Source organism: Loxodonta africana, chromosome X (assembly GCF_030014295.1).
Source record: "Loxodonta africana isolate mLoxAfr1 chromosome X, mLoxAfr1.hap2, whole genome shotgun sequence".
Classification (NCBI taxonomy): domain Eukaryota; kingdom Metazoa; phylum Chordata; class Mammalia; order Proboscidea; family Elephantidae; genus Loxodonta; species Loxodonta africana.
The window spans coordinates 157,656,720-157,676,385 of record NC_087369.1 but is presented as its reverse complement, the minus strand read 5'-3'; the positions used below and the strand labels follow the sequence as shown (position 1 = coordinate 157,676,385).

Genomic DNA, 19,666 nt, shown 5'->3' with positions numbered 1-19,666 from the left:
AGTGGTTAAGTGCTACGGCTGCTAACCAAAGGGATGGCAGTTCGAATCTGCCGGCGCTCCTTGGAAACTCTATGGGGCAGTTGTACTCTGTCCTGTAGGGTCGCCGTGAGTTGGAATCGACTCGACGGCACTGGGTTTAGTTTCTTTTTTGGATACTGTAGTGAAAGCTACCATTCTGCAGAAGTCCTGATGTCCTTTATATTTCTAAAGATGGTGTGTATTTAGTATTTTGGTACCATTCACTGGTTCAGATCAGCAAAACATTTGTGAGCACTTACTATTACACTGCTGAGCTGGGTGCATAGAAATAAATATTAAACAGTTTCTGTGTTTGAAGAGTAGTTTATCAATCCTGCAGAGCTCAAACAACTTTCCCATGATCCTCTTAACTTTCAGCATCTCTGTTAAGGCAGAGCAATCATATCCATTTGACATTTGGCCTGAGTCTCCGAGAAATTAAGTGGTTTATATCAAAGCCCATTTGAAAAGATGTGACGAATCAAAAAATAAAACCCAGTTCTCTTTGCTGTAACCATCCCCTATCCTCTAAACTGGGCTGAATCCATCTAAATGAATATGATGCACATTGGATATTAGACTTATTGTTACGTTTCCATGATACAGTGATTGTCTTTTCTTGTCTTTGTCAAAGGTGCATAACGCTCTACCCAACAGTCGGATTTTAATCTGTGCACCATCCAACAGTACAACAGACCTCTTGTGTTTGCGGCTACATGAGACCAAGGTGCTGAAGCCTGGGGTCATGGTTAGAGTGAACGCCAACTGCAGATGTGAGGAGGTGAGCACTGGGGTGCTCAGCAAGGCCTCCACAAGGGTGCTCTCATGGGATGAGATGAGAAGTGTGTTGGGTGGGAGAAAGAGGACAGGAGAGTGGAGACTCATGCAAAGAAAGTTCTTAACCAAGAATTTGTTCTTGTCTGTGCTGTAACTTCTTATTAAATATATCTTATTTCTGGATGTTTACTTATATTTTCATGTTGTTTTCTATAACTTAGCAATTAGATTATGGTCATTAGTCTTATGGAATTCTAAATGCTCCTCTTCCATATTATTCCCAAATATTGTCTCTTTTTAATTCTTTTTTTTTTTATTTATTTTCTTATAAGGATCCCTTTAGAAAACTTATAAGTTCCTTATTTTCTTATAAAAGGATTCATCTTCTAGATTTCTAACTTTTGCTGCAAAGGTTAGGAATCTAGAAATGAATGAAAAAGATAGTGTTGGGGAGGAATGTGCAAAACCATATGTCATGTCATATTCTTATTAGGGGAAAAAAAACCAGGAGTGGCAACTGCATAAGATTTTCTTTTAGAATTTCTTCCAGTTGTGTAATTCTGTCCCATTTAAATACATGCTTAAGAATTTGAGAAAAATAATTGACTTTTTCCTCAGGCAATCAATGAAGCAATTAGACCATATTGCAAAGATGGCAACAATCTTCAGAAAGCCTCACACTTCAGGATAATACTTACAACATGCAGCACTGCAGGACTTTTTTACCAATTAGGAATAAGGTATTTAAAATGTTTGTAAAGTACCTAATGTGGGCTTGGCGTTGTTTAGGGTACTGAGAATCAGTGATGAACCACTCAGTTAAAGGTCTCTGTCCTCTGAAAGCTTATGTTTGTGGGAAGGCTAACAATAACAAGCAAAGTAATTACAGAGTGTGTAATTGCTGTAATATGCCCAGAGCATATGGTAAAAAGGAACTGCGATGAGGATAGGAAGATACTTGTATAGTATGGTCAGCGTTGTTCTCTCTAAAGGAAGTGACGTCTGAGCTGAGACCTAAAAGAGGAGATGAACCCAACATAAGGAAGGTCAGAGAAAAAATTCCCAGGCAGATGGAATAGCATGTGCAAAGGTCCTGAGGTCAGAAGGATCTTGGCATGTTAAATTACTCAAAGGAGGCATTGTGGCTGGAGCAGAGTAAACAAGGGAAAACAACAGCATAAGGTGAGGTTGGAAAGGAAGGGCTTGTTACCTAGGGCCTTGTAGAAAAAGTGTATTTCATCTAATTTAGTGGGAGGCTGTTGAAGAGCTTTTGAGTAAGGGAGTTGAATGGATTCAAGGATGGAAAGAGGGGACATTATAAGGTGAGCTTGGTTAGTAAATGAGCGGGGTTGCCTAAGATCAGTGTCAGCGAAGTCAGGTATCTAGTTGCACAGCATGTATGCCCAGTGCTGCGGTAGACCCTAGGAGTCCACCAACTTGTATTGTGGAGGATGTAGGCACACAACAGAGCGGCATGTTGTAGGCATGTTGCGGATCTGTAGAGGCTACCCAAAGAGCACACATTCTGACAGTATCTTGAAAATGAAAGAATGCAACACACTTATCTTTTGTAAGGAGGGATCTGTAGGTCTCCTTTATGTGGCCAAAGGCTTGAGACTTACAGACCCAGGCATGCTTTTTAAGACATGAACGTACTCTCATTACAATTTGTAATTAGTTGGAAAACAAAAATAACATTCATTTCTGGAGCAACACATGTACAGGGACTCTTAGGTACTTTAAACCCCCTGAGAAACCTAGGACAGTGGTTGTCTCACTTTTCATAGTTGAGAAAGGTGAGAGTCAGATAATTCAAGAAATCTAGCCAGTTTAGGAAGTCAGAGCAGAAATAAAATTACTGATGAAGAGCTCAGAGTCTACAGGAAGGTAGACCTGAGATTCAGTCTACATCTTGTCACTTATTAGCTTTGCGATACTGGATGAGTTAGGTATCTGCTCCAGATCTCAGTTTCCTCATATATTAGAATGGGATAATATGGTACCTACCTCATGGGATCCTTGTCAGGATTAAGTGAGAATGCATAAACGACGCTTATCACAGTGCCTGATGCATCATGAATGCTCAAAAACTGTGAATTAATATTTTTGTGTCACAACATTTTCAGGTTACTAAATTTCTCTGTACCTCAGTGTCTACATTTGTAAAGATGAGGTAATCCCTTATAGTATGACTTAAAGGCTTAATCAAAATAAAACAAAAATAGTAGAACATGTAACATTTTTTGAACCCTTGCTATGTGTCAGGCTCTGTCCTAAGTGCCAAGTGTTTATTAACTAATTTAATTCTCACCTGTACTGTGTAAGGGAAGAGATTATGCTGATATACCCAAATTACAAGTGAGCAAACTGTGGCAAAAAGGGGTTAAGTAACCTGCTAATATGCGAGTGAAGCCAGGATTCAAACCCAGGCATTTTGACTAGAGCATCTGTTTACCCCATCACTAGGAATTATATATAAGGTACTGAATGCAAGATATAGAATATGAATTTTGTAGCATTGTAGACTTGTATAAAATAGACATTCAATAATTTGTTCATTTTACCCCTTCCCCCCTTGAATCTCTATTTAACAAATATTTACATGTCACTGACAATTGGCTAAGCTGTGCTTAGCTCTTTAATAATATGACTCATTTAATCCTTATAATAACAAGCCTATCGAGGTGGTTATTATTATTGCCCAAGGACACACCAAAAAGTCCATGTTCCTAAGAAATATGGAAACCCTGGTGGCGCAGTGATTAAGAGCTACGGCTGCTAACCAAAGGGTCGGCAGTTCGAATCCACCAGGCACTCCTTGGAAACTCTGTGGGGCAGTTCTGCTCCGTCCTGTAGGGTCGCTATGAGTTGGAATCGACTCCACGACAATGGCTGTGTTTTTTTTTTTTTTTTAACTAAGAAATATACTCTGCTACCTCTATTATGTTTCCTATAGTGTTGATCATTACTTATTTGGGGGAAAATTCAAAATGGGCAACCAATGTCTAAAAAGCCAGTGATTTCCTAAAATTTTTTTACAACTTAATACTTCCTCCAAAATTAAAATGTAAAAAACATATTTGATTCTAGAGTTGGACATTTTACACATGTATTTGTGGATGAAGCAGGACAAGCATCGGAGCCAGAATGCCTTATTCCTCTAGGGTTTATTTCACACTCCACAGGCCAGGTAAGGCTTCTTTATGTTTTGATTCTTTGTCTTCATTTTTATTATTGTTATTTTTCAGTTTTTTAACTAAGGCTTTATGTGCCAATAGCAAAATTCACCTTTCTTTTCCATGTAGAAGTCTGACATTACAAGAATACATTTGACAAATGCATATAGTTGTATGGTACAAGGATACAACCCTAATGTACATATTTCCTGATTCTAAACCACGCAGTATCCCCTTGTTCTGTTCGAATGACTGCCTCTTGGTCTATGTACAGGTTCCTCATGTTATGCTTCAGCCAATTGTTGCAGCCACTGTGTCAGTCCTCTCTTCCGCTGACTCTCTACTTTACCAAGCATGATGTCCTTCTCCAGGGACTGGTCCCTCCTGATAACATGTCCAAAGTATGTGAGATGTAGTCTCACCCTCCTTGCTTCTAAGAAGCATTCTGGCTATACTTCTTCCAAGACAGATTTCTTCGTTCTTCTGGCAGTCTAGGGTGTATTCAATATCCTTCACCAACACCATAATTCAAAGGCATCAGTTCTTCTTTGGTCTTATTATTCATCGTCAAGCTTTCACATGCATATGATGCGATTGAAAACACCATGGCTTGGGTCAGGCATACCTTAGTCTTCAAGGTGACATCTTTGCTTTTCAACCGTGACGCACACCTCTCCTGACTTTAAACCACTCAGCATCCCCTTGTTCTGTCCGAACAACTGCCTCGTGATCTATGTACAGGTTCCTCATGAGCACAATTAAGTGTTCTGGAATTCCCATTCTTTGCAATGTTATCCATAATTTGTTATGATCCACACAGTCGAATGCCTTGCATAGTCAATAAAACACAGGTAAACATCCTTCTGGTATTCTCTGCTTTCAGCCAGGATCCATCTGACATCAGCAGTGATATCCCTGGTTCCATGTCCTCTTCTGAATCTGGCCTGAATTTCTGGCAGTTCCCTGTCAATGTATTGCTGCAGTTCCTTTTGTTTGTATGCGATATTAATGATATTGCTCGATAATTTCCACATTCAGTTGGAACACCTTTCTTGGGAATAGGCAAAAATATGGATCTTTTCCAGTCAGTTGGCCAGGAAGCTGTCTTCCATATTTCTTGGCATAGACAAGTGAGTACTTCCAGCGCTGCATCCATTTGTTGAAACATCTCAATTGATATTCTGTCAATTCCTGGAGCCTTGTTTTTCGCCAGTGCCTTCAGAGCAGCTTGGACTTCTTCCTTCAGTACCATAGGTTCCTGATCATATGCCACCTCTTGAAATGGTTGAATATCAACTAATTCTTTTTGGTATAATGACTCTGTGTATTCCTTCCATCTTCTTTTGATGCTTCCTGTGACATTTAATATTTTCCCCATGGAATCCTTCACTATTGCAACTCCAGGCTTGAATTTTTTCTTTAGTTCTTTCAGCTTGAGAAACATGTTCTTCCCTTTTGGTTTTCCATCTCCAGCTCTTTGCACATGTTATTATAATACTTTGTCTTCTCGAGAGGCCCTTTGAAATCTTCTGTTCAGTTCTTTTACTTCATCAATTCTTCCTTTTGCTTTAGCTGCTCAACACTCAAGAGCAAGTTTCAGAGTCTCCTCTGACATCCGTCTTGGTCTTTTCTTTCTTTCCTGTCTTTTCAATGACCTCTTGCTTTCTTCCTGTATGATGTCCTTGATGTCATTCCACAACTCGTCTGGTCTTTGGTCATTAGTGTTCAATGCGTCAACTCTATTCTTGAGATGGTCTCTAAATTCAGGTAGGATATACTCAAGGTCATATTTTGGCTCTCGTGGACTTGCTCTGATTTTCTTCAGTTTCAGCTTGAACTCGCATATGAGTAAGTGATGGTCTGTTCCATAGTCAGCCCCTGGCCTTGTTCTGACTGATGATATTGAGCTTTTCCACCATCTCTTTCCACAGATACAGTCAAATTTTGATCCCTGTGTGTTCCATCTGGCAAGGTCCACGTGAATAGTCGCCATTTATGTTGGTGAAAAAAGGTATTTGCAATGAAGAAGTCGTTGGTCTTGCAAAATTCTGTCATTCAGTCTCTGGCATTATTTCTATCACCAAGGCCGTATTTTCCAACTACCGATCCTTCTTTGTTTCCAACTTTCTCGTTCCAATCACCAGTAATTATCAGTGCATCCTGATTGCATGTTTGATCAATTTTAGACTGCTGAAGTTGATAAAAGTCTTCAGTTTCTTCATATTTGGCTTTAATGGTTGGTGCATAAATTTGAATAATAGTCATATTAATTGGTCTTCCTTGTAGGTGTGTGGATATTATCCTATCACCAACAGCCTTGGTAGACCCCAATTACCCTATCACAGAATCACCTGGGTGGGAGTTACAAGACTGTGGCTAGAAAGGCCACACAAAAGAGTAATTAATTGCACCACTAACTGCCAAACTGTATTCCAAAGTACCACTTAGTGTTGCCACCAGTTGTTCTGCATACTTATTGTTGTTGTTGGTTCTGTCAAGTCAGCTCTGACTTCTGGTGACCCTAAATATAACAGAACGAACCCTGGCCTGGTACTATCCCTTCTTCATGATCATTGGTATGTTTGAGTCCAAAGTTGTGGCCATTATGTCAAATCATCTCATCGAGGATTTCTCTCATTTTTGCTGACCCTCTCCTTTACCAAAGGTGATGTCCTTTTCTAGCGATTGGTTTTTCCTGATGATGTGTCCATAGTAAACAAGCTGAAGTCTTGTCATCCTCACTTCTAAAGAACATTCTGATTTTATTTCTTTTAAGACTGATTTGCTTAATATATTCAATATTCTTCGCCAACACCACAGTTCGAACACATCAATTCTTCTGTCTTCCATTTTCATTATCCAACACTTGCATGCTCATGAGGCAATTGAAGAGACCAGGGCTTGTGTCAGACACACCTTAGTCATCAAAATGTTGTTTTGTCCTTTAAAACTTTAAAGAGATCTTTTGCAGCAGATTTGCCCAATGTGTTGTTTGATTTTTTGACTGCTGTTTCCATGGACATTGATTGTTGATTTGAGTAGAATGAAATCATTGACAACTTTCACCACCCATCTGTCAGTTTGTCGTACTGTGGTGGCTTGTGTGTTGCTATGATGCTGGAAGCTCTGCCACCAGCATTTCAAATACCAGCAGGGTCATCCATGGTGGACAGGTTTCAGCAGAGCTTCCAGATTAAGAAAGACTAGGAAGAAAGGCCTGGTGATCTACTTCTAAAATTAGCCAATGAAAACCCTATGAATCGCAACAGTTGTCAACAGCTATTTGTAGTACCATTGTCTGTAATAGCCAAAACTTGAAAACAACCTAATGTCAACAGCAAAATAAAAATAAACGGTGGTATCTTCACACAGTAGAATGTTTCCGATACAGCATTGGAAACAAACTGTAACACTACACAATAACATGCACAAACCACATCAACATCATACTGAGATAAAGAAGGCAGGCATGAAAGAATGCATACTGTTTTATTCTGTTTATATAAAGTTCACAAAGAGTCCTATTAAACTATAGCAAAAGAAGATTCTGGTTACCATTGGGGAGGAAAGGACAATTGATTGGGATATGGAATTTGAGTAGTTTCTGGGGTGCTGGGAATGTTTTCATTTATTTACTCAAGTGGTAGTTACATGACTATTTGCCTTGTAACAATTCATTAAGCCATGCATTTATGTTTTGTGTACTTCCCTGTATGAGCGTTATCTCTGAATTAAAAAGTTTGGAAGAAGAGACAGAGGAGAAAAAAAAGAATAATTAGGGGGAAAATAATGTTAGGTAAATGTAGAGATGTGTACTTTGGGCAATAGCAAACATGGTGGTGGGGCGGATTAGCCAATAAGCAAGGTACGCACAGGCTTACTTTTGTGTTTATTTACTAATCTGTAGTGCACAATTTCACCTGTTTTTCATTTTTGACATGATGAAACCAGTGTGAAATTGTGCACTACAGATTAGAAGTAAACACAAGTAAGCCCATGTGTACCTTCCTTACTGGTTAGTGTGCCCCTGCGTGAAGGGAATGAGAGAAGCAGAATAGTATTGATTACCTTCAAGGTTGAGGCTCTGGATGAGACTTGCAGTCTGCATTGGATTTATTTATGGGGCACTGAACACAGAGCCTGGCACATTCAGTAAATGTTCGGGAAATGCCTATAGGAAAAAATGCAGCTTTAGAGCCACACAGGCCTAGGTTCAAGTTGTGCTTGTACTGTGTTGTAGCTAAATGATCTTGGGCAAGCCAGACCATCTGAATCTCAATGCCTTCATCTATATATTGCAGATGATAGGGCCTACCTTTTGGGTATGTTGTTAAAATTTTATGAAATAATTCATGTAAAGTTCCTGGCAAGACTACCATGATAACATTTTACCTTTGCAGAACACCGCTTAAGCTTCTCAAGTAAACAAAGTAAGCTAGCTACATTTGTGTGTGTGTCTTCTCTATGGTAATTTAATGTCTTATTTCTACGGACATAAAATTCTTTTGAGGGGAAAAGTATCCAGGTATTGTTTTGTGTGTGTGTGTGCATAGATTGTGCTTGCTGGAGACCCCATGCAGCTTGGACCAGTTGTCAAATCCAGACTTGCTTTGGCTTATGGGCTGAATGTGTCTATGTTGGAAAGATTGATGTCTCGACCAGCGTATCAAAGAGATGAAAATGCATTTGGTGATTGTGGTGCATACAACCCTTTGATGGTAAGTTAACATATTTACCTTTTTGTTGTTCAGTTTATCTTAATGAATAAGTGAAGTTGTATTAGAGCACATAATAGCCACACAGAAGGATTCTCCGTGGCTCATATGTGAACAGTTCTGTGTCAACGTGGTCACAGTGAATTAAGCTTTGCATCTCATTATTTCCTTGTCCCCCCAAAGTCACACTCCATGGCAAAAGTTTTCTGCAATACCAAGAAGGGCAAGATTTGATAGAGTTTTCATCCATCAGGTAGAAAAACCCTCAGTTCCTTTCACACCTCTACACTGTAAGAAGCCCAAATGCTCTCACCTGAGAAAACTCATTATCGTGCAGGGCAACAGAAACTACATGAGGAATGTATGAATGCCAATTCAAACTCATTTCCCCTAACCACATACAGACTTGCTCTTTTGTCACAGAGACACTGAACCTTGTCTCATCAGGGTCCCCTGGCAAGTTATCAGGGAATTTCAGGCATTCTACTGTTGATGGAAGCAGTGGCGTGTCTAGGGTATTGCACTAGGCCTGAGCACTTAGCCACTGAGCCTTTTCTACTAACCTGGTTCAGCTCAACGTCCTTCCTCAAGCATAGTAATGTGTTAATTAAAAGGTTAACAAGCTTGACTTGTATTTTTGAGATGATATTATGGTAAAATTATCTAAAAGAGGAGTGTCAGATATTTGGACACGGCGGAATTTCAGTGCCTACCATAGGCGCCATTTTCCATAGATATGGCGCTGGCCGCACTGGGTTAATAGAAACTGCTCAGTGGTGCTGTGCACCCAGGGCTGGTGCAATACCTGCCATACCCTAGTTACGCATCACGGAAGACTTCCCATGAGGTTGATGATAGGAAAAAAATGTAGGTTGTGTTACTCTGTTAATGTTGCAAATAACTTTTGTAACTTGGCCTAGGAGTCCCTGGGTGGTGCAAATGATTAACACACTTGGCTGCTAACCAGAAGGTTAGCAATTCAAGTCCACCTAGAGGCACCTCAGAAGAAAGGCCTGCTGATCTACTTCTGAAAACTCAGCTATTGAAAGCCCTATGGAGCACAGTTCTATTGTGACATTCATGAGGTCACCATGAGTCAGAGTCGACTTGATGGCAACTGGTTTTTGTTTGTTTGTTTTAACTTGGCCTAAAGAAAAGAAAATGTTCAAAGAAAGAGGCCAAGACAGTGTTCTCTTACCAGTTGCATCAGAATCACTTCAGGTGCTTATTAAAATGCAAATTCCTGGGATTTCAGCAGACCTCCAAGGCAGAATCTGGGCTCTGGAATCTGCATTTTAAGAAGCTCCCCAGAACACTAGTGTTTGAGAATCCTGAATCTGTAATACTGGTCCTTAGTACTAGCCAAGTAACATTCTCTAAACATGTACAGTACAGGAATATTTTGCTCTGAACCTGTGTTTGATATTGCTCTTTCTCAGCACACTGGTGATATCAATATCATCAACTTCCTCAATACAATCATAACTGGATACTCCTGAGGTTGGCAGTGGAGGGAAAAATCTCACAGCCACCATGTGCTCCAAGTTGTTGTCATTTACATAGCCACCCCAACATTAGTAGCCCTGAATCCCTTCATTCTCTGCTGCTGAGTTGAGAGCTTAAATGAGGCCTCATTTCCAGGCAATGGAGTCACAAGGCAGCGAACCCAGAGAGTCACATGTAGCCAGACAGATGACCGGCATATAAAATACGCGTATCACCTTCCTTCAGCCTTGATCCCTTTCAAGACTGCCTTGCTTCCTGGCTCCATGGGGCAGAAGCTGGCTCTCCCTTCCTAACAGAAACTCTGCCTCTCCTCGGCTATGTCTAGGCATCCTGAAGCCCAGACCCAGAATAGGCTCAAAGAGAGCCTCTCTTCTCTTTTGCCGATATCCATGTCTGTTTATTTCTGGAAGCCAATTTTATATTACAAATGGACCGAATATTCTTAAATCATTTCGTGAGCTTGGTCTAGTGGTGAGAGCACCTCCTAAGCAACTGATTTCATTTTGAGATGAAGAGAACATGCAAGTAAGCACTCACAGAAGAGAGGAAGTTGCCCAGTGACAGTGGAATTTGATCTGGCTCTTAGCATTTGCCAAGCAGAACTTTTTTTTTCTATTGACAAAAACTGTTGCTTGTATGTTGTGTATTGATCGCCCTATTAAAGTGCCCCATATTCTCTCATAGGTTACAAAGCTTGTGAAGAACTACAGATCCCACTCTGCTTTGCTTACATTGCCATCTAAACTATTTTATCATCAAGAACTCGAAGTCTGTGCAAATCCTAACATAGTGAATTCTTTGCTTGGCTGGGAGAAATTGCCTAGAAAGGGTTTTCCTCTCATTTTTCATGGTGTGAGGGTACGTTTTTACGGTTTGAACTCTTGTATGATTTTTTATGTTAAGTGAAAATAATAACACTAGGAAGTCAGTCATTTCAGGTGCCCAGCTACAAAATAAGATTTACCACACTGTTTTTTTAAATGATTGTGCTTTATATGTGTTCTGTGTGTATACTTTGTATGATAATTAGGCAAACATTTAATAAATGACTATTATGTGACAGACATTGTGCTACTCCCTGAAAATCAGAAAACCAATAAGAAATAATCTCTTTGCCCTCAAGGGGGTTTTGAACCTTGGGGAAGACAGGCAAACAGCTGATTACTTCTCAGATGAAATGGGTTAATACATGTATAGGGTTTAGAAAATGGCCTGGTAAGTGGTAAAAATAAATTTTTTTTTTATATAAGCACTCAAATATTACCTGTTGTTAGATATTTGTAAGAGACATTTGCTGGAGAAGAGCAATAGAAATAGACTGGCTAAAGTGAGGCTTAAAGCAGTTTATTAATGAGATCATTCAACTTATTCTACATTTATTTAATTTTATTCCTTCATCTTTTATTAATTTATTATTGTTCTTTCCTCTTTTGCTTTTTTCTTGATTTTGATAGTTTTATCAGTTACTATTCATTGAATTTTCTTATCAGTTGAGAAGCCCTACTATACTTTCCCATTCCATTAATAATTAATTTTCTCTGCTGCTAGCACTCAGAAGAGTGAAAGCTATAGCTGTTGACAAGGAGATGACTGAATGCAAGCAAATTTCTTGCAAGGGAAAGAATGGATGAGCCTGTGTGGAGGAATTGATTGGCCTTTGATTGGGTCCTCATTACTGTCGGCATGTTCCTATACAGAATGATCCCTGCCTGCCTCAACCCTGCCTTCGTTTCTACTCTCGCCTGTACTCTGAGCTTTTTAGCCACATCAGCCTTTTTTACTTAATGTGTCATGATCCTTCCCACTTTAGGACCTGTGTGCATGCTGTCCCCTCCACCAAATAACCCTGTTCTCCTACATCCTGCCCACTTCGCTATCGAATCCCTACTTACCCTTCAGAGTCAGCTCCAGCCTCCCTTTCATAAAGGAGTCCCTCCATGACCACATCACCACTCCCATTCTGGTGTCGTCAGTTCTCCAATTATGCACTCTTGTAGGGCCTGCCTTTCTTCTTTGTAGCGCTTCATACAATTGTTAGCAATTATGTAATTAATGTCAGTCTTCCCTGCTATGGTGTGAGATCCCTAAGAATAGGGATCTTTTCTGTTCTATTTATTGCTTTCTTGCTTTCACCTAACTCATAAATGGTCAGATTTGGCAAAACATTAGCCTTGTACATAGGCCTTTAATAAACACTTGTTGAGCAAATGATGTTTTTATACTTTATGCTCCATTCTTTGTCTCTCCCCTCCTTAACATAGGGCAATGAAATGCAGGAAGGAAGAGGCTCCTCATGGTTCAATACAGCTGAAGCAGTGCAAGTCATGCGTTATTGCTGTCTTCTTACCAAGTGTGTCTCAAGTAACCTGTCACCGAGTGATATTGGTGTGATCACCCCCTACCGGAAGCAGGTATGGTGCTGCTTTACCAAGAGCCTCATTTTACGATGTCATTGCAGCCCTGTTTCTTTGGCTGTTCATAGAATGCCATGGTAGGCAAAAATAAGCTCACTTTAAATGGAAAACCACTGTTTCCTAAAGGGGCTTCTGTGGGTATCTTGGATGGGAAAATTCTTTCCTTGTGGCTCTGTTTCATATGACAGAGTACATGTTAATGTGCCATGCACTATGCTAAGCCCATAAAAGACATCATCTTATTTTACTCTGAAGATGGTTTTTCTATGAGTTAGGTACTGATTTCTCCTGTTTGTAAAGAGAAGATTACAAATGCTCAAACAAGGAAAGTAATGTGCTGAATATCACACAGCTAGTTAGTGTTGGAACTAGAATCCAAAGCCAGAGCCCTTTCTCTTCACCATCATGTTTTAGGACCATATGCCACACCACTAAGCCAGACCTGTCAATACCAAATCATTTGCTATGTCCAATGTTCAATGTGGAAGAATGTTCCCTTCTTTCTTCTTCATATGTACCAATATAGGCTCCAAGAGTCTCTGAGTTGAAACACATTCAAGACTATCACTTTTATGGGTCTCACCTCTCATTATATATCAGATCGATGTTCCACATTTTAGCCTTTCTCAAAATGCCCAACCCATGCCTCTTCCTTGCTTTTCTTATTGCTTTGTTTTTTGTAGATCATAAGCATTATAAGAAATCCTTTTGGCCTAATTATACTTAGCTTCTGGGGTCTAACAAACAAATGGTCCATGTTTGGTTTAAATCCCCATGGACTTTTCTTTCAGCGTGTTGAAAATATGACAGTAATGGGTAACATTCAGATTGTAAAGCCTACATAGTTACACATCCAGGTTATAGGAGGCTAGCCTAGTGACTAGCTGCAAGATGGTGTTACCTTGGTGAATGTGCCACCGCCTAGAGCAGTGACTGTAAACTGGGGTGATTTTACCCCTTTAGTGAGCATTTGGAAATGGGTAAGGCCCTTTTAGGTTGTCCCAATAAATAGGGAGCACTGTGGGCATATAGTGGAGCATGGGACACTCCTGCACAATGCGTCATGACTGGGACGCTCCTTCCCAATGAAGAAATGACTTGCTGAAAATGTCATTTGTACTTCTATGGCAAAACTCAAGTATGGCCTTCACCTTAAAGGGCAAATACCTCAGCCTCATTGGCATTCTAACACGATTGTATTGATGGTACTTACTGATACAGATTCAAAAGAGACTCAAGTCTAGAGGCCAGGATCATTCTTTACTACTTTATCATAAGAAATATGACTATCAGATGGACCAACAAAGTGAAGGGAATGAGCCATGGATGGAAGTGTATAAAGGCATCGAGTTCCATGAGTCCATGTGATCACCCCAGCCAGGAGCAGACTGACATTCATGATGGGCAGCAGGTACCCTCCCCTGGAGTGCTGTGGGGAGAGGTGGCCAGGGACAGCTGTAGCTCAACTCCCTGATGATTCTATATTTAGGATTCCATGGCCAGACCATCCTGCTTTTTGAGTGATACCTTCTGTGCTTAGCTATTTGGGTCAAGCCAGAGCCCGAGCATGCTATCCTCAGAGATTAGAGGTCTCTGCTGTGAACCATTACTCACTGATCTTGTATTTTATTATCAGAAGGGTGCCTCCTTTCCTTTACCTTCACATTCTTGGAAGACATCCTGCAGTTAGTGACTTCCAACTTGTAGTTGGTGTGAACTATGTGTGGAAATAATAGCCATACTTTACATTTCACTGTTAAATGTGTTATTTGTCGCCTATCAAGTAATGTTTCTGGAAATGTCTTTCTCACTCCTTCCCAGACCACCCTCATCAGCTCCAGACCATCCTTTGTGTTCCTGTAGTGCCTGCGTTTGAATAGACAGGTGGTTTCCCTGCATCTTCCTAATTGACCATAAGGCCTATGAGATCTGACCTTGTGCCTATCACCAGCCCCTAGCATAGAGTAGCATACAATAAATATTTGTAGATTGAATGGGAGATTAAGAAGGGAATAATCTATATAATCAGATTTTAGAAGAGCCAGATTCAGGAATACAGGTAGACTCTGGAAGGAAAGTAGTAAACATTGTTTAAAAAGTGGTTTATTCATTAAAAAAAAAAAATAGATGCCTACCGTGTGTCAGGTAATGGGCTATGTCCCTGGGTGTGCACACACAAGAGGCACAAATACTGCCCTCAGGGAATTCACAGTCTACTCTACCAGGTCGAAAGTGCCTTTAGGAAGATGTTGAACCCAAGAGCAGTCTGACTGGGAGAGCCAGGGAAGGCTTCACGGAAAGGGTGATACTGTAATAAACCTTGAAAGATAAGAGTTTTCAGGCATAGTGGGCAGCACGTGGAAAGGCAGGGCCTCATGAAACATGCAGTGGAACTTAGGGTGGCTGGCCTCTGCCTATCCTTGGCACGACTTGCTCCTTCCCTTCATTCAGGTCTCCGCTCCATTATCACCCCAAAGATCCCTTCCCTGACAATCTCGATATAGGCCCCCTTCCCCCAGTCACACTGTATACTCTTAGCTTCCTTCATTGTTTCCCAGTACTTACTATAGTTGATATTCCATTTTATAACATGTTTAGTGGTTCATTATCTGTCTTCTGCAACCAGAATCAAAGTGCAGTGAGGGCAGGGTTTTGTCATGGTCACTAATAAGTCCCCAGCACCAAGAACAAGAGTCTGGCAAATAGGAGACATTCATTGGATGGATGTTGGACAGATGGACAGACGGAAGGACAGACAGACAACTGGACGGATGGACAGATGGACGGATGGTCGGACGGGCGGACAGGCGGATGGAGGGATGGTCAGATGGGTGGTTGGTTGGTCCCCAACTACACTGTAAGGAACCCACATCTGTCTCCTTATCTGCTATGTTCCCAGCACATAGCAGAGAACCTGACACCTAATGTGTGCTTAGAATATATGTGTTAGATTAAGTTACTGAATTAGAATTAACTTGGAGATGTATGGAAGGTCAAGAAGTGTTAGTAATGAGATAGTAGTGCCTTTTACATAGTAGGTGATTCGTAAGTTTTTGTGAAATTGGTTTGGATTTCAGGTTTATTTTAATATAATCAGAATATTTTAGATGAACTGTAGGTTCCTTCATGCCTTTCCTCAGCTCTATTCACCTCCTTTCCTCTCTAGAAGAAACCACTGTCATGATGTTGCAGGTCATAACATGATTTTATACTTTTACTTCACAAAAGCTTAGCCATAAACAGTAGGTTTATATTTAGTGTTGGTAACCATGTCACAGGAAAACAAGTGCCTCCATGACCAGCCTCAGCAGCAGAACCAACTTCTGCCTCTCAGCACCCCTCCCCACTTCCTGTGGGTGAACCTTGCTCCTGTTGCTGCCCAAATCCCTTTGGATATGTATTTCTGGTTGCAGTAATTTACTTTTTGCTCCTGAAGCCTGACAGGCTGTGGCTTCAGCTCCCATTTTTCTCTGTCATTGGGATCCCCTACTGGTCCAGGAAGAGAGTTATCTCACTTTTAGGTGGGGACATAGCTTTTTATTTATTTTTTTTTTTTACAAAATACAATTACCCTGTCATTGCTATGGACTTGGGGGAGATGGAGGATTTTCCCCCATAAAAGATTACTATCCTCATACACATTGGCCCTTTCTTCCCCATTGTAACATATCTAAAATCAAGATTTGGTATTTTAGAGTTGATGAAGTGTGGTATAGACTTGAAAAATGATATTGCACATTTCTTAATATTGGGTTTGTACTATTTTATGTAAAAATAAATGGTCATATCTGTAAGATGAGATCTGTAATCTCTCGGTTTTGTCTGTTTTAAAGGTGGAGAAAATCAGAATTGTTTTGCGAAGCATAGATCTGATGGATATAAAGGTTGGATCGGTAGAGGAATTTCAAGGACAAGAATATATGGCTATCATCATTTCAACTGTATGCAACCCTGTTTTTAGTGGGGATAACTAACCTAACCTAACCCAGTGCCATCGAGTCGATTCCGACTCATAGCGACCCTATAGGACAGAGTAGAACTGCCCCACAGTTTCCAAGGAGCGCTTGGTGAATTCTAACTGCCGACCCTTTGGTTAGCAGCCGTGGCACTCAACCACTGTGCCACCAGGGTTTCCTTAGTGGGGATACACACTGGAATTTTCTTGATTGTGTTTTCATTACATTCAGATATACAAAACAGAGACTAAACAGTAACCCATTACAGCCTTTGGGCTTTTCTCAGTTGTGGAATGAAGACTCCTTGCGCAGTAACCGTAGAAGATTTTTTTTCTAATTCAAAGTGCAGAACACAATAAAGGGGAGGTGTCCAGGGGAAGGTGGTAAATGCAGTAGAGGCAAGGGACAAGATGTAAGAAAAAGCAACAACAGAATTAGGAAAGAGGTGGAAATTAAAGGGGAAGAAAGTGAAATAGCAGCACAGAGGCTTTTAAATTATCTCTATTCAACTCACGTCATTGTTGTTAGGTGCTGTCAAGTTGGTTCCAACTCATAGCGACCCTATGTACAACAGAACAAAACACTGCCAGGTCATGTGCCATCTCATGATCGTTGTTATGCTTGAGACCATTGTTGGAGCCACTGTGTCAGTCCATCTCATTGAGGGTCTTCCTTTTTTTTCACTGACACTCTACTTTACCAAGCATGGTGTCCTTCTCCAGGGACTGGACCCTTCTGATAACGTGTCCAAAGTAAATGAGATGAAGTCTCGCCATCCTCACTTCCAAGGAGCATTCTGGCTGTACTTCTTCCAAGACAGATTTATTTGTTCTTCTGGCAGTCATAATTCAAAGGCATCAGCTCTTCTTTGGTCTTCCTTACTCATTGTCCAGCTTTCGCATGCATATGAGGCGATTGAAAATATTACGACTTGGGTCAGGTGCACTGTAGTCCTTAAAGTGACATCTTTGCTTTTTTAACAGTTAAAAGAGGTTTTTTGCACCAGATTTGTCCAGTGCAATATGCTGCCGATTGATTTCTTGACTGCTGCTTCAAAACAACTGATAGTATGTGTTAATTGCAGATGTTAAAAAATTCTGATAAGAAAATAAAATTCACCCAAAATCTTGCCACCAAGCTCAACCACTGTTAGCATTTTGGAGTGCTTCCTTCTAAACATTTTGCTCCAGGTGTATACGCAAATAGATAATATAGTTTTGTTTCTCCTGTTGTTTTTCCAAAAATGACACAGTGATTCGTGACATTTCTAAACTGTTTCGTATGTTGTGAATTTCTTTCCATAACAACAAAAATACATATTATTTCTTTATTTTTTTAGGTACGATCAAGTGAAATCAATTTTCAAGATAATAAGCTTTTTTTGGGGTTCTTGGCCAACTCAAAAAGATTTAATGTTGCAATCACCAGAACCAAAGCTTTACTGATTGTGCTGGGAAACCCTCACGTTCTGGCCAAAGTGAGTGTGGGCCTTTTGTTTAACCAAGAAGGGAAGGGTTTAGAGGGAAAGGTGTCATATCAACTGAAAATGACGTCTGTGGAAACTGAGTCCAGCCAGCTTTGCCTGACCCCTGTGATTTGGATCACTCAGGGCTCGAGACCTGTGCCCGGGAAGGACCACGAAGAGAGAGTCTCTGCTGAGCAGACCATTTGTGCACCAGGCTCTAGGGCACAGGGGTGTCCTCATAACAGCTTAGGCCTGGGACCTCCTGCCTCGGGGTCCTTGCATTTGCATTGCCTCCCTAGTTAGCCAGCCAGGGTACCTGGGCAGAGTATCTGCCTGGACACATGCAGACCCATTTCTCTTACTTTAAACACAAGTGCTTTTGTATGATTTGCAACCGGCCTTCTTTTTTCTCTTCATTTCCTTTTTCTTTTTAAACAGGAGCCCTGTTTCAATGCTTTACTGGAATACTGTATTACAAATGGTGCTTACATCGGATGTGATTTACCTCCTGAATTGCAGTCCTTACAAAGGTGAATGTTTCTCTTTTCTGTCTTCCTAAAGGATGGGCAGGTTTAGAAGTTGTGAAGTAACAGATCTAAAACAAGAAGTTTCATGAGATGTGCAAAAAAGGGAAGGATGATTGCATGCACATGTGTGTGTGCATGCGTGTACATGCGTGTGCACGTGTACAGACCACCGCCTCTGTAGTAGCTTCCCACTCTTCCCTGGGCACACCCTCCATCTCATACTGAGAAGCAGGGCCAGGCCACAGCACAGAAGCCAGGCCACAGCTTCAGGGCAGTTGGCCTGCTCTCAAATACATGTTGTTGTTGTATGTTGTCCAGTTGATTCAACATATAGCGCCCCTATAGGACAGCGTAGAACTGCCCCATGGGGGTACCAACACTGTAATCTTTATGGAAGCAGACTGCCACACCTTTCTCCTGTGGAGCAGCTGGTGGGTTTAAACTGCTGACCTTTCAGTTAGCACCCGAGCACTTAACCACTGTGCCACCAGGGCTCCTTCTCAACTACTTAGCACTTCCTATTTCCTAGACTTCAGTTCCCTCTTTCAGATCAGTCCTGGCAGTTCTTTCCTATAACATCTTTTATAGTCTGGTGTCAACTTTTCTTTGCACACCCAGAACACATAAATGTAACTGCAACTTGAAAAATGACATGAGGAACAGAAATGCCAGTCATTTGTGCAGAATTTGTTCTTCTTAGTATTAGCCTAGCCCTTCTGTAGTAGAGACACTATCTCACCGCCTTTGTTTTGCTTTTCCCTCCATCTGTAGCCTTGACTAGATGAGGGGTGGCTCTGTCCATTCCTGCCCAGCAGTGTACCATGATCTAAATAAATCCTGAGATGATGAACTGCAGTCTTCCCCAGATGAAAAAGTTTGCATCACTGGAATTTTACAATTGGTTAAATTAGTTTTTTTAATTGTTTACTGGTTTTCCTTATTCGTTGAACAATAAATTCATTAAAGCAAATGACCTTGTGTGGTTTGCTCATGTTTTATTTCTAGTGCTTGACACATGTAGTAGGTACTTGTCTTAGGGTGGGTTCTCTAGAGAAACACAACCAGTAAAGCATATACATACATATATAGAGAGATTTATATCAAGGAAATGG

General features: G+C 40.8%; 1 protein-coding gene across 1 annotated transcript in view; it reads left to right on the top strand.

Moving 5' to 3' along the window:
- The window catches only part of LOC100666873 (RNA helicase Mov10l1), a 64,676-nt gene extending 46,115 nt beyond the window's left edge, over positions 1 to 18,561 (top strand). Inside the window, exons 17-25 of the mRNA XM_064278482.1 lie at positions 653 to 799; positions 1,414 to 1,535; positions 3,886 to 3,985; positions 8,525 to 8,689; positions 10,877 to 11,050; positions 12,454 to 12,603; positions 16,440 to 16,547; positions 17,902 to 18,039; positions 18,466 to 18,561. Coding sequence (XP_064134552.1) covers positions 653 to 799; positions 1,414 to 1,535; positions 3,886 to 3,985; positions 8,525 to 8,689; positions 10,877 to 11,050; positions 12,454 to 12,603; positions 16,440 to 16,547; positions 17,902 to 18,039; positions 18,466 to 18,561 — 1,200 coding nt within the window. The remainder of the gene's footprint in view (positions 1 to 652; positions 800 to 1,413; positions 1,536 to 3,885; positions 3,986 to 8,524; positions 8,690 to 10,876; positions 11,051 to 12,453; positions 12,604 to 16,439; positions 16,548 to 17,901; positions 18,040 to 18,465) is intronic.
- Positions 18,562 to 19,666: the final 1,105 nt, after the last annotated feature.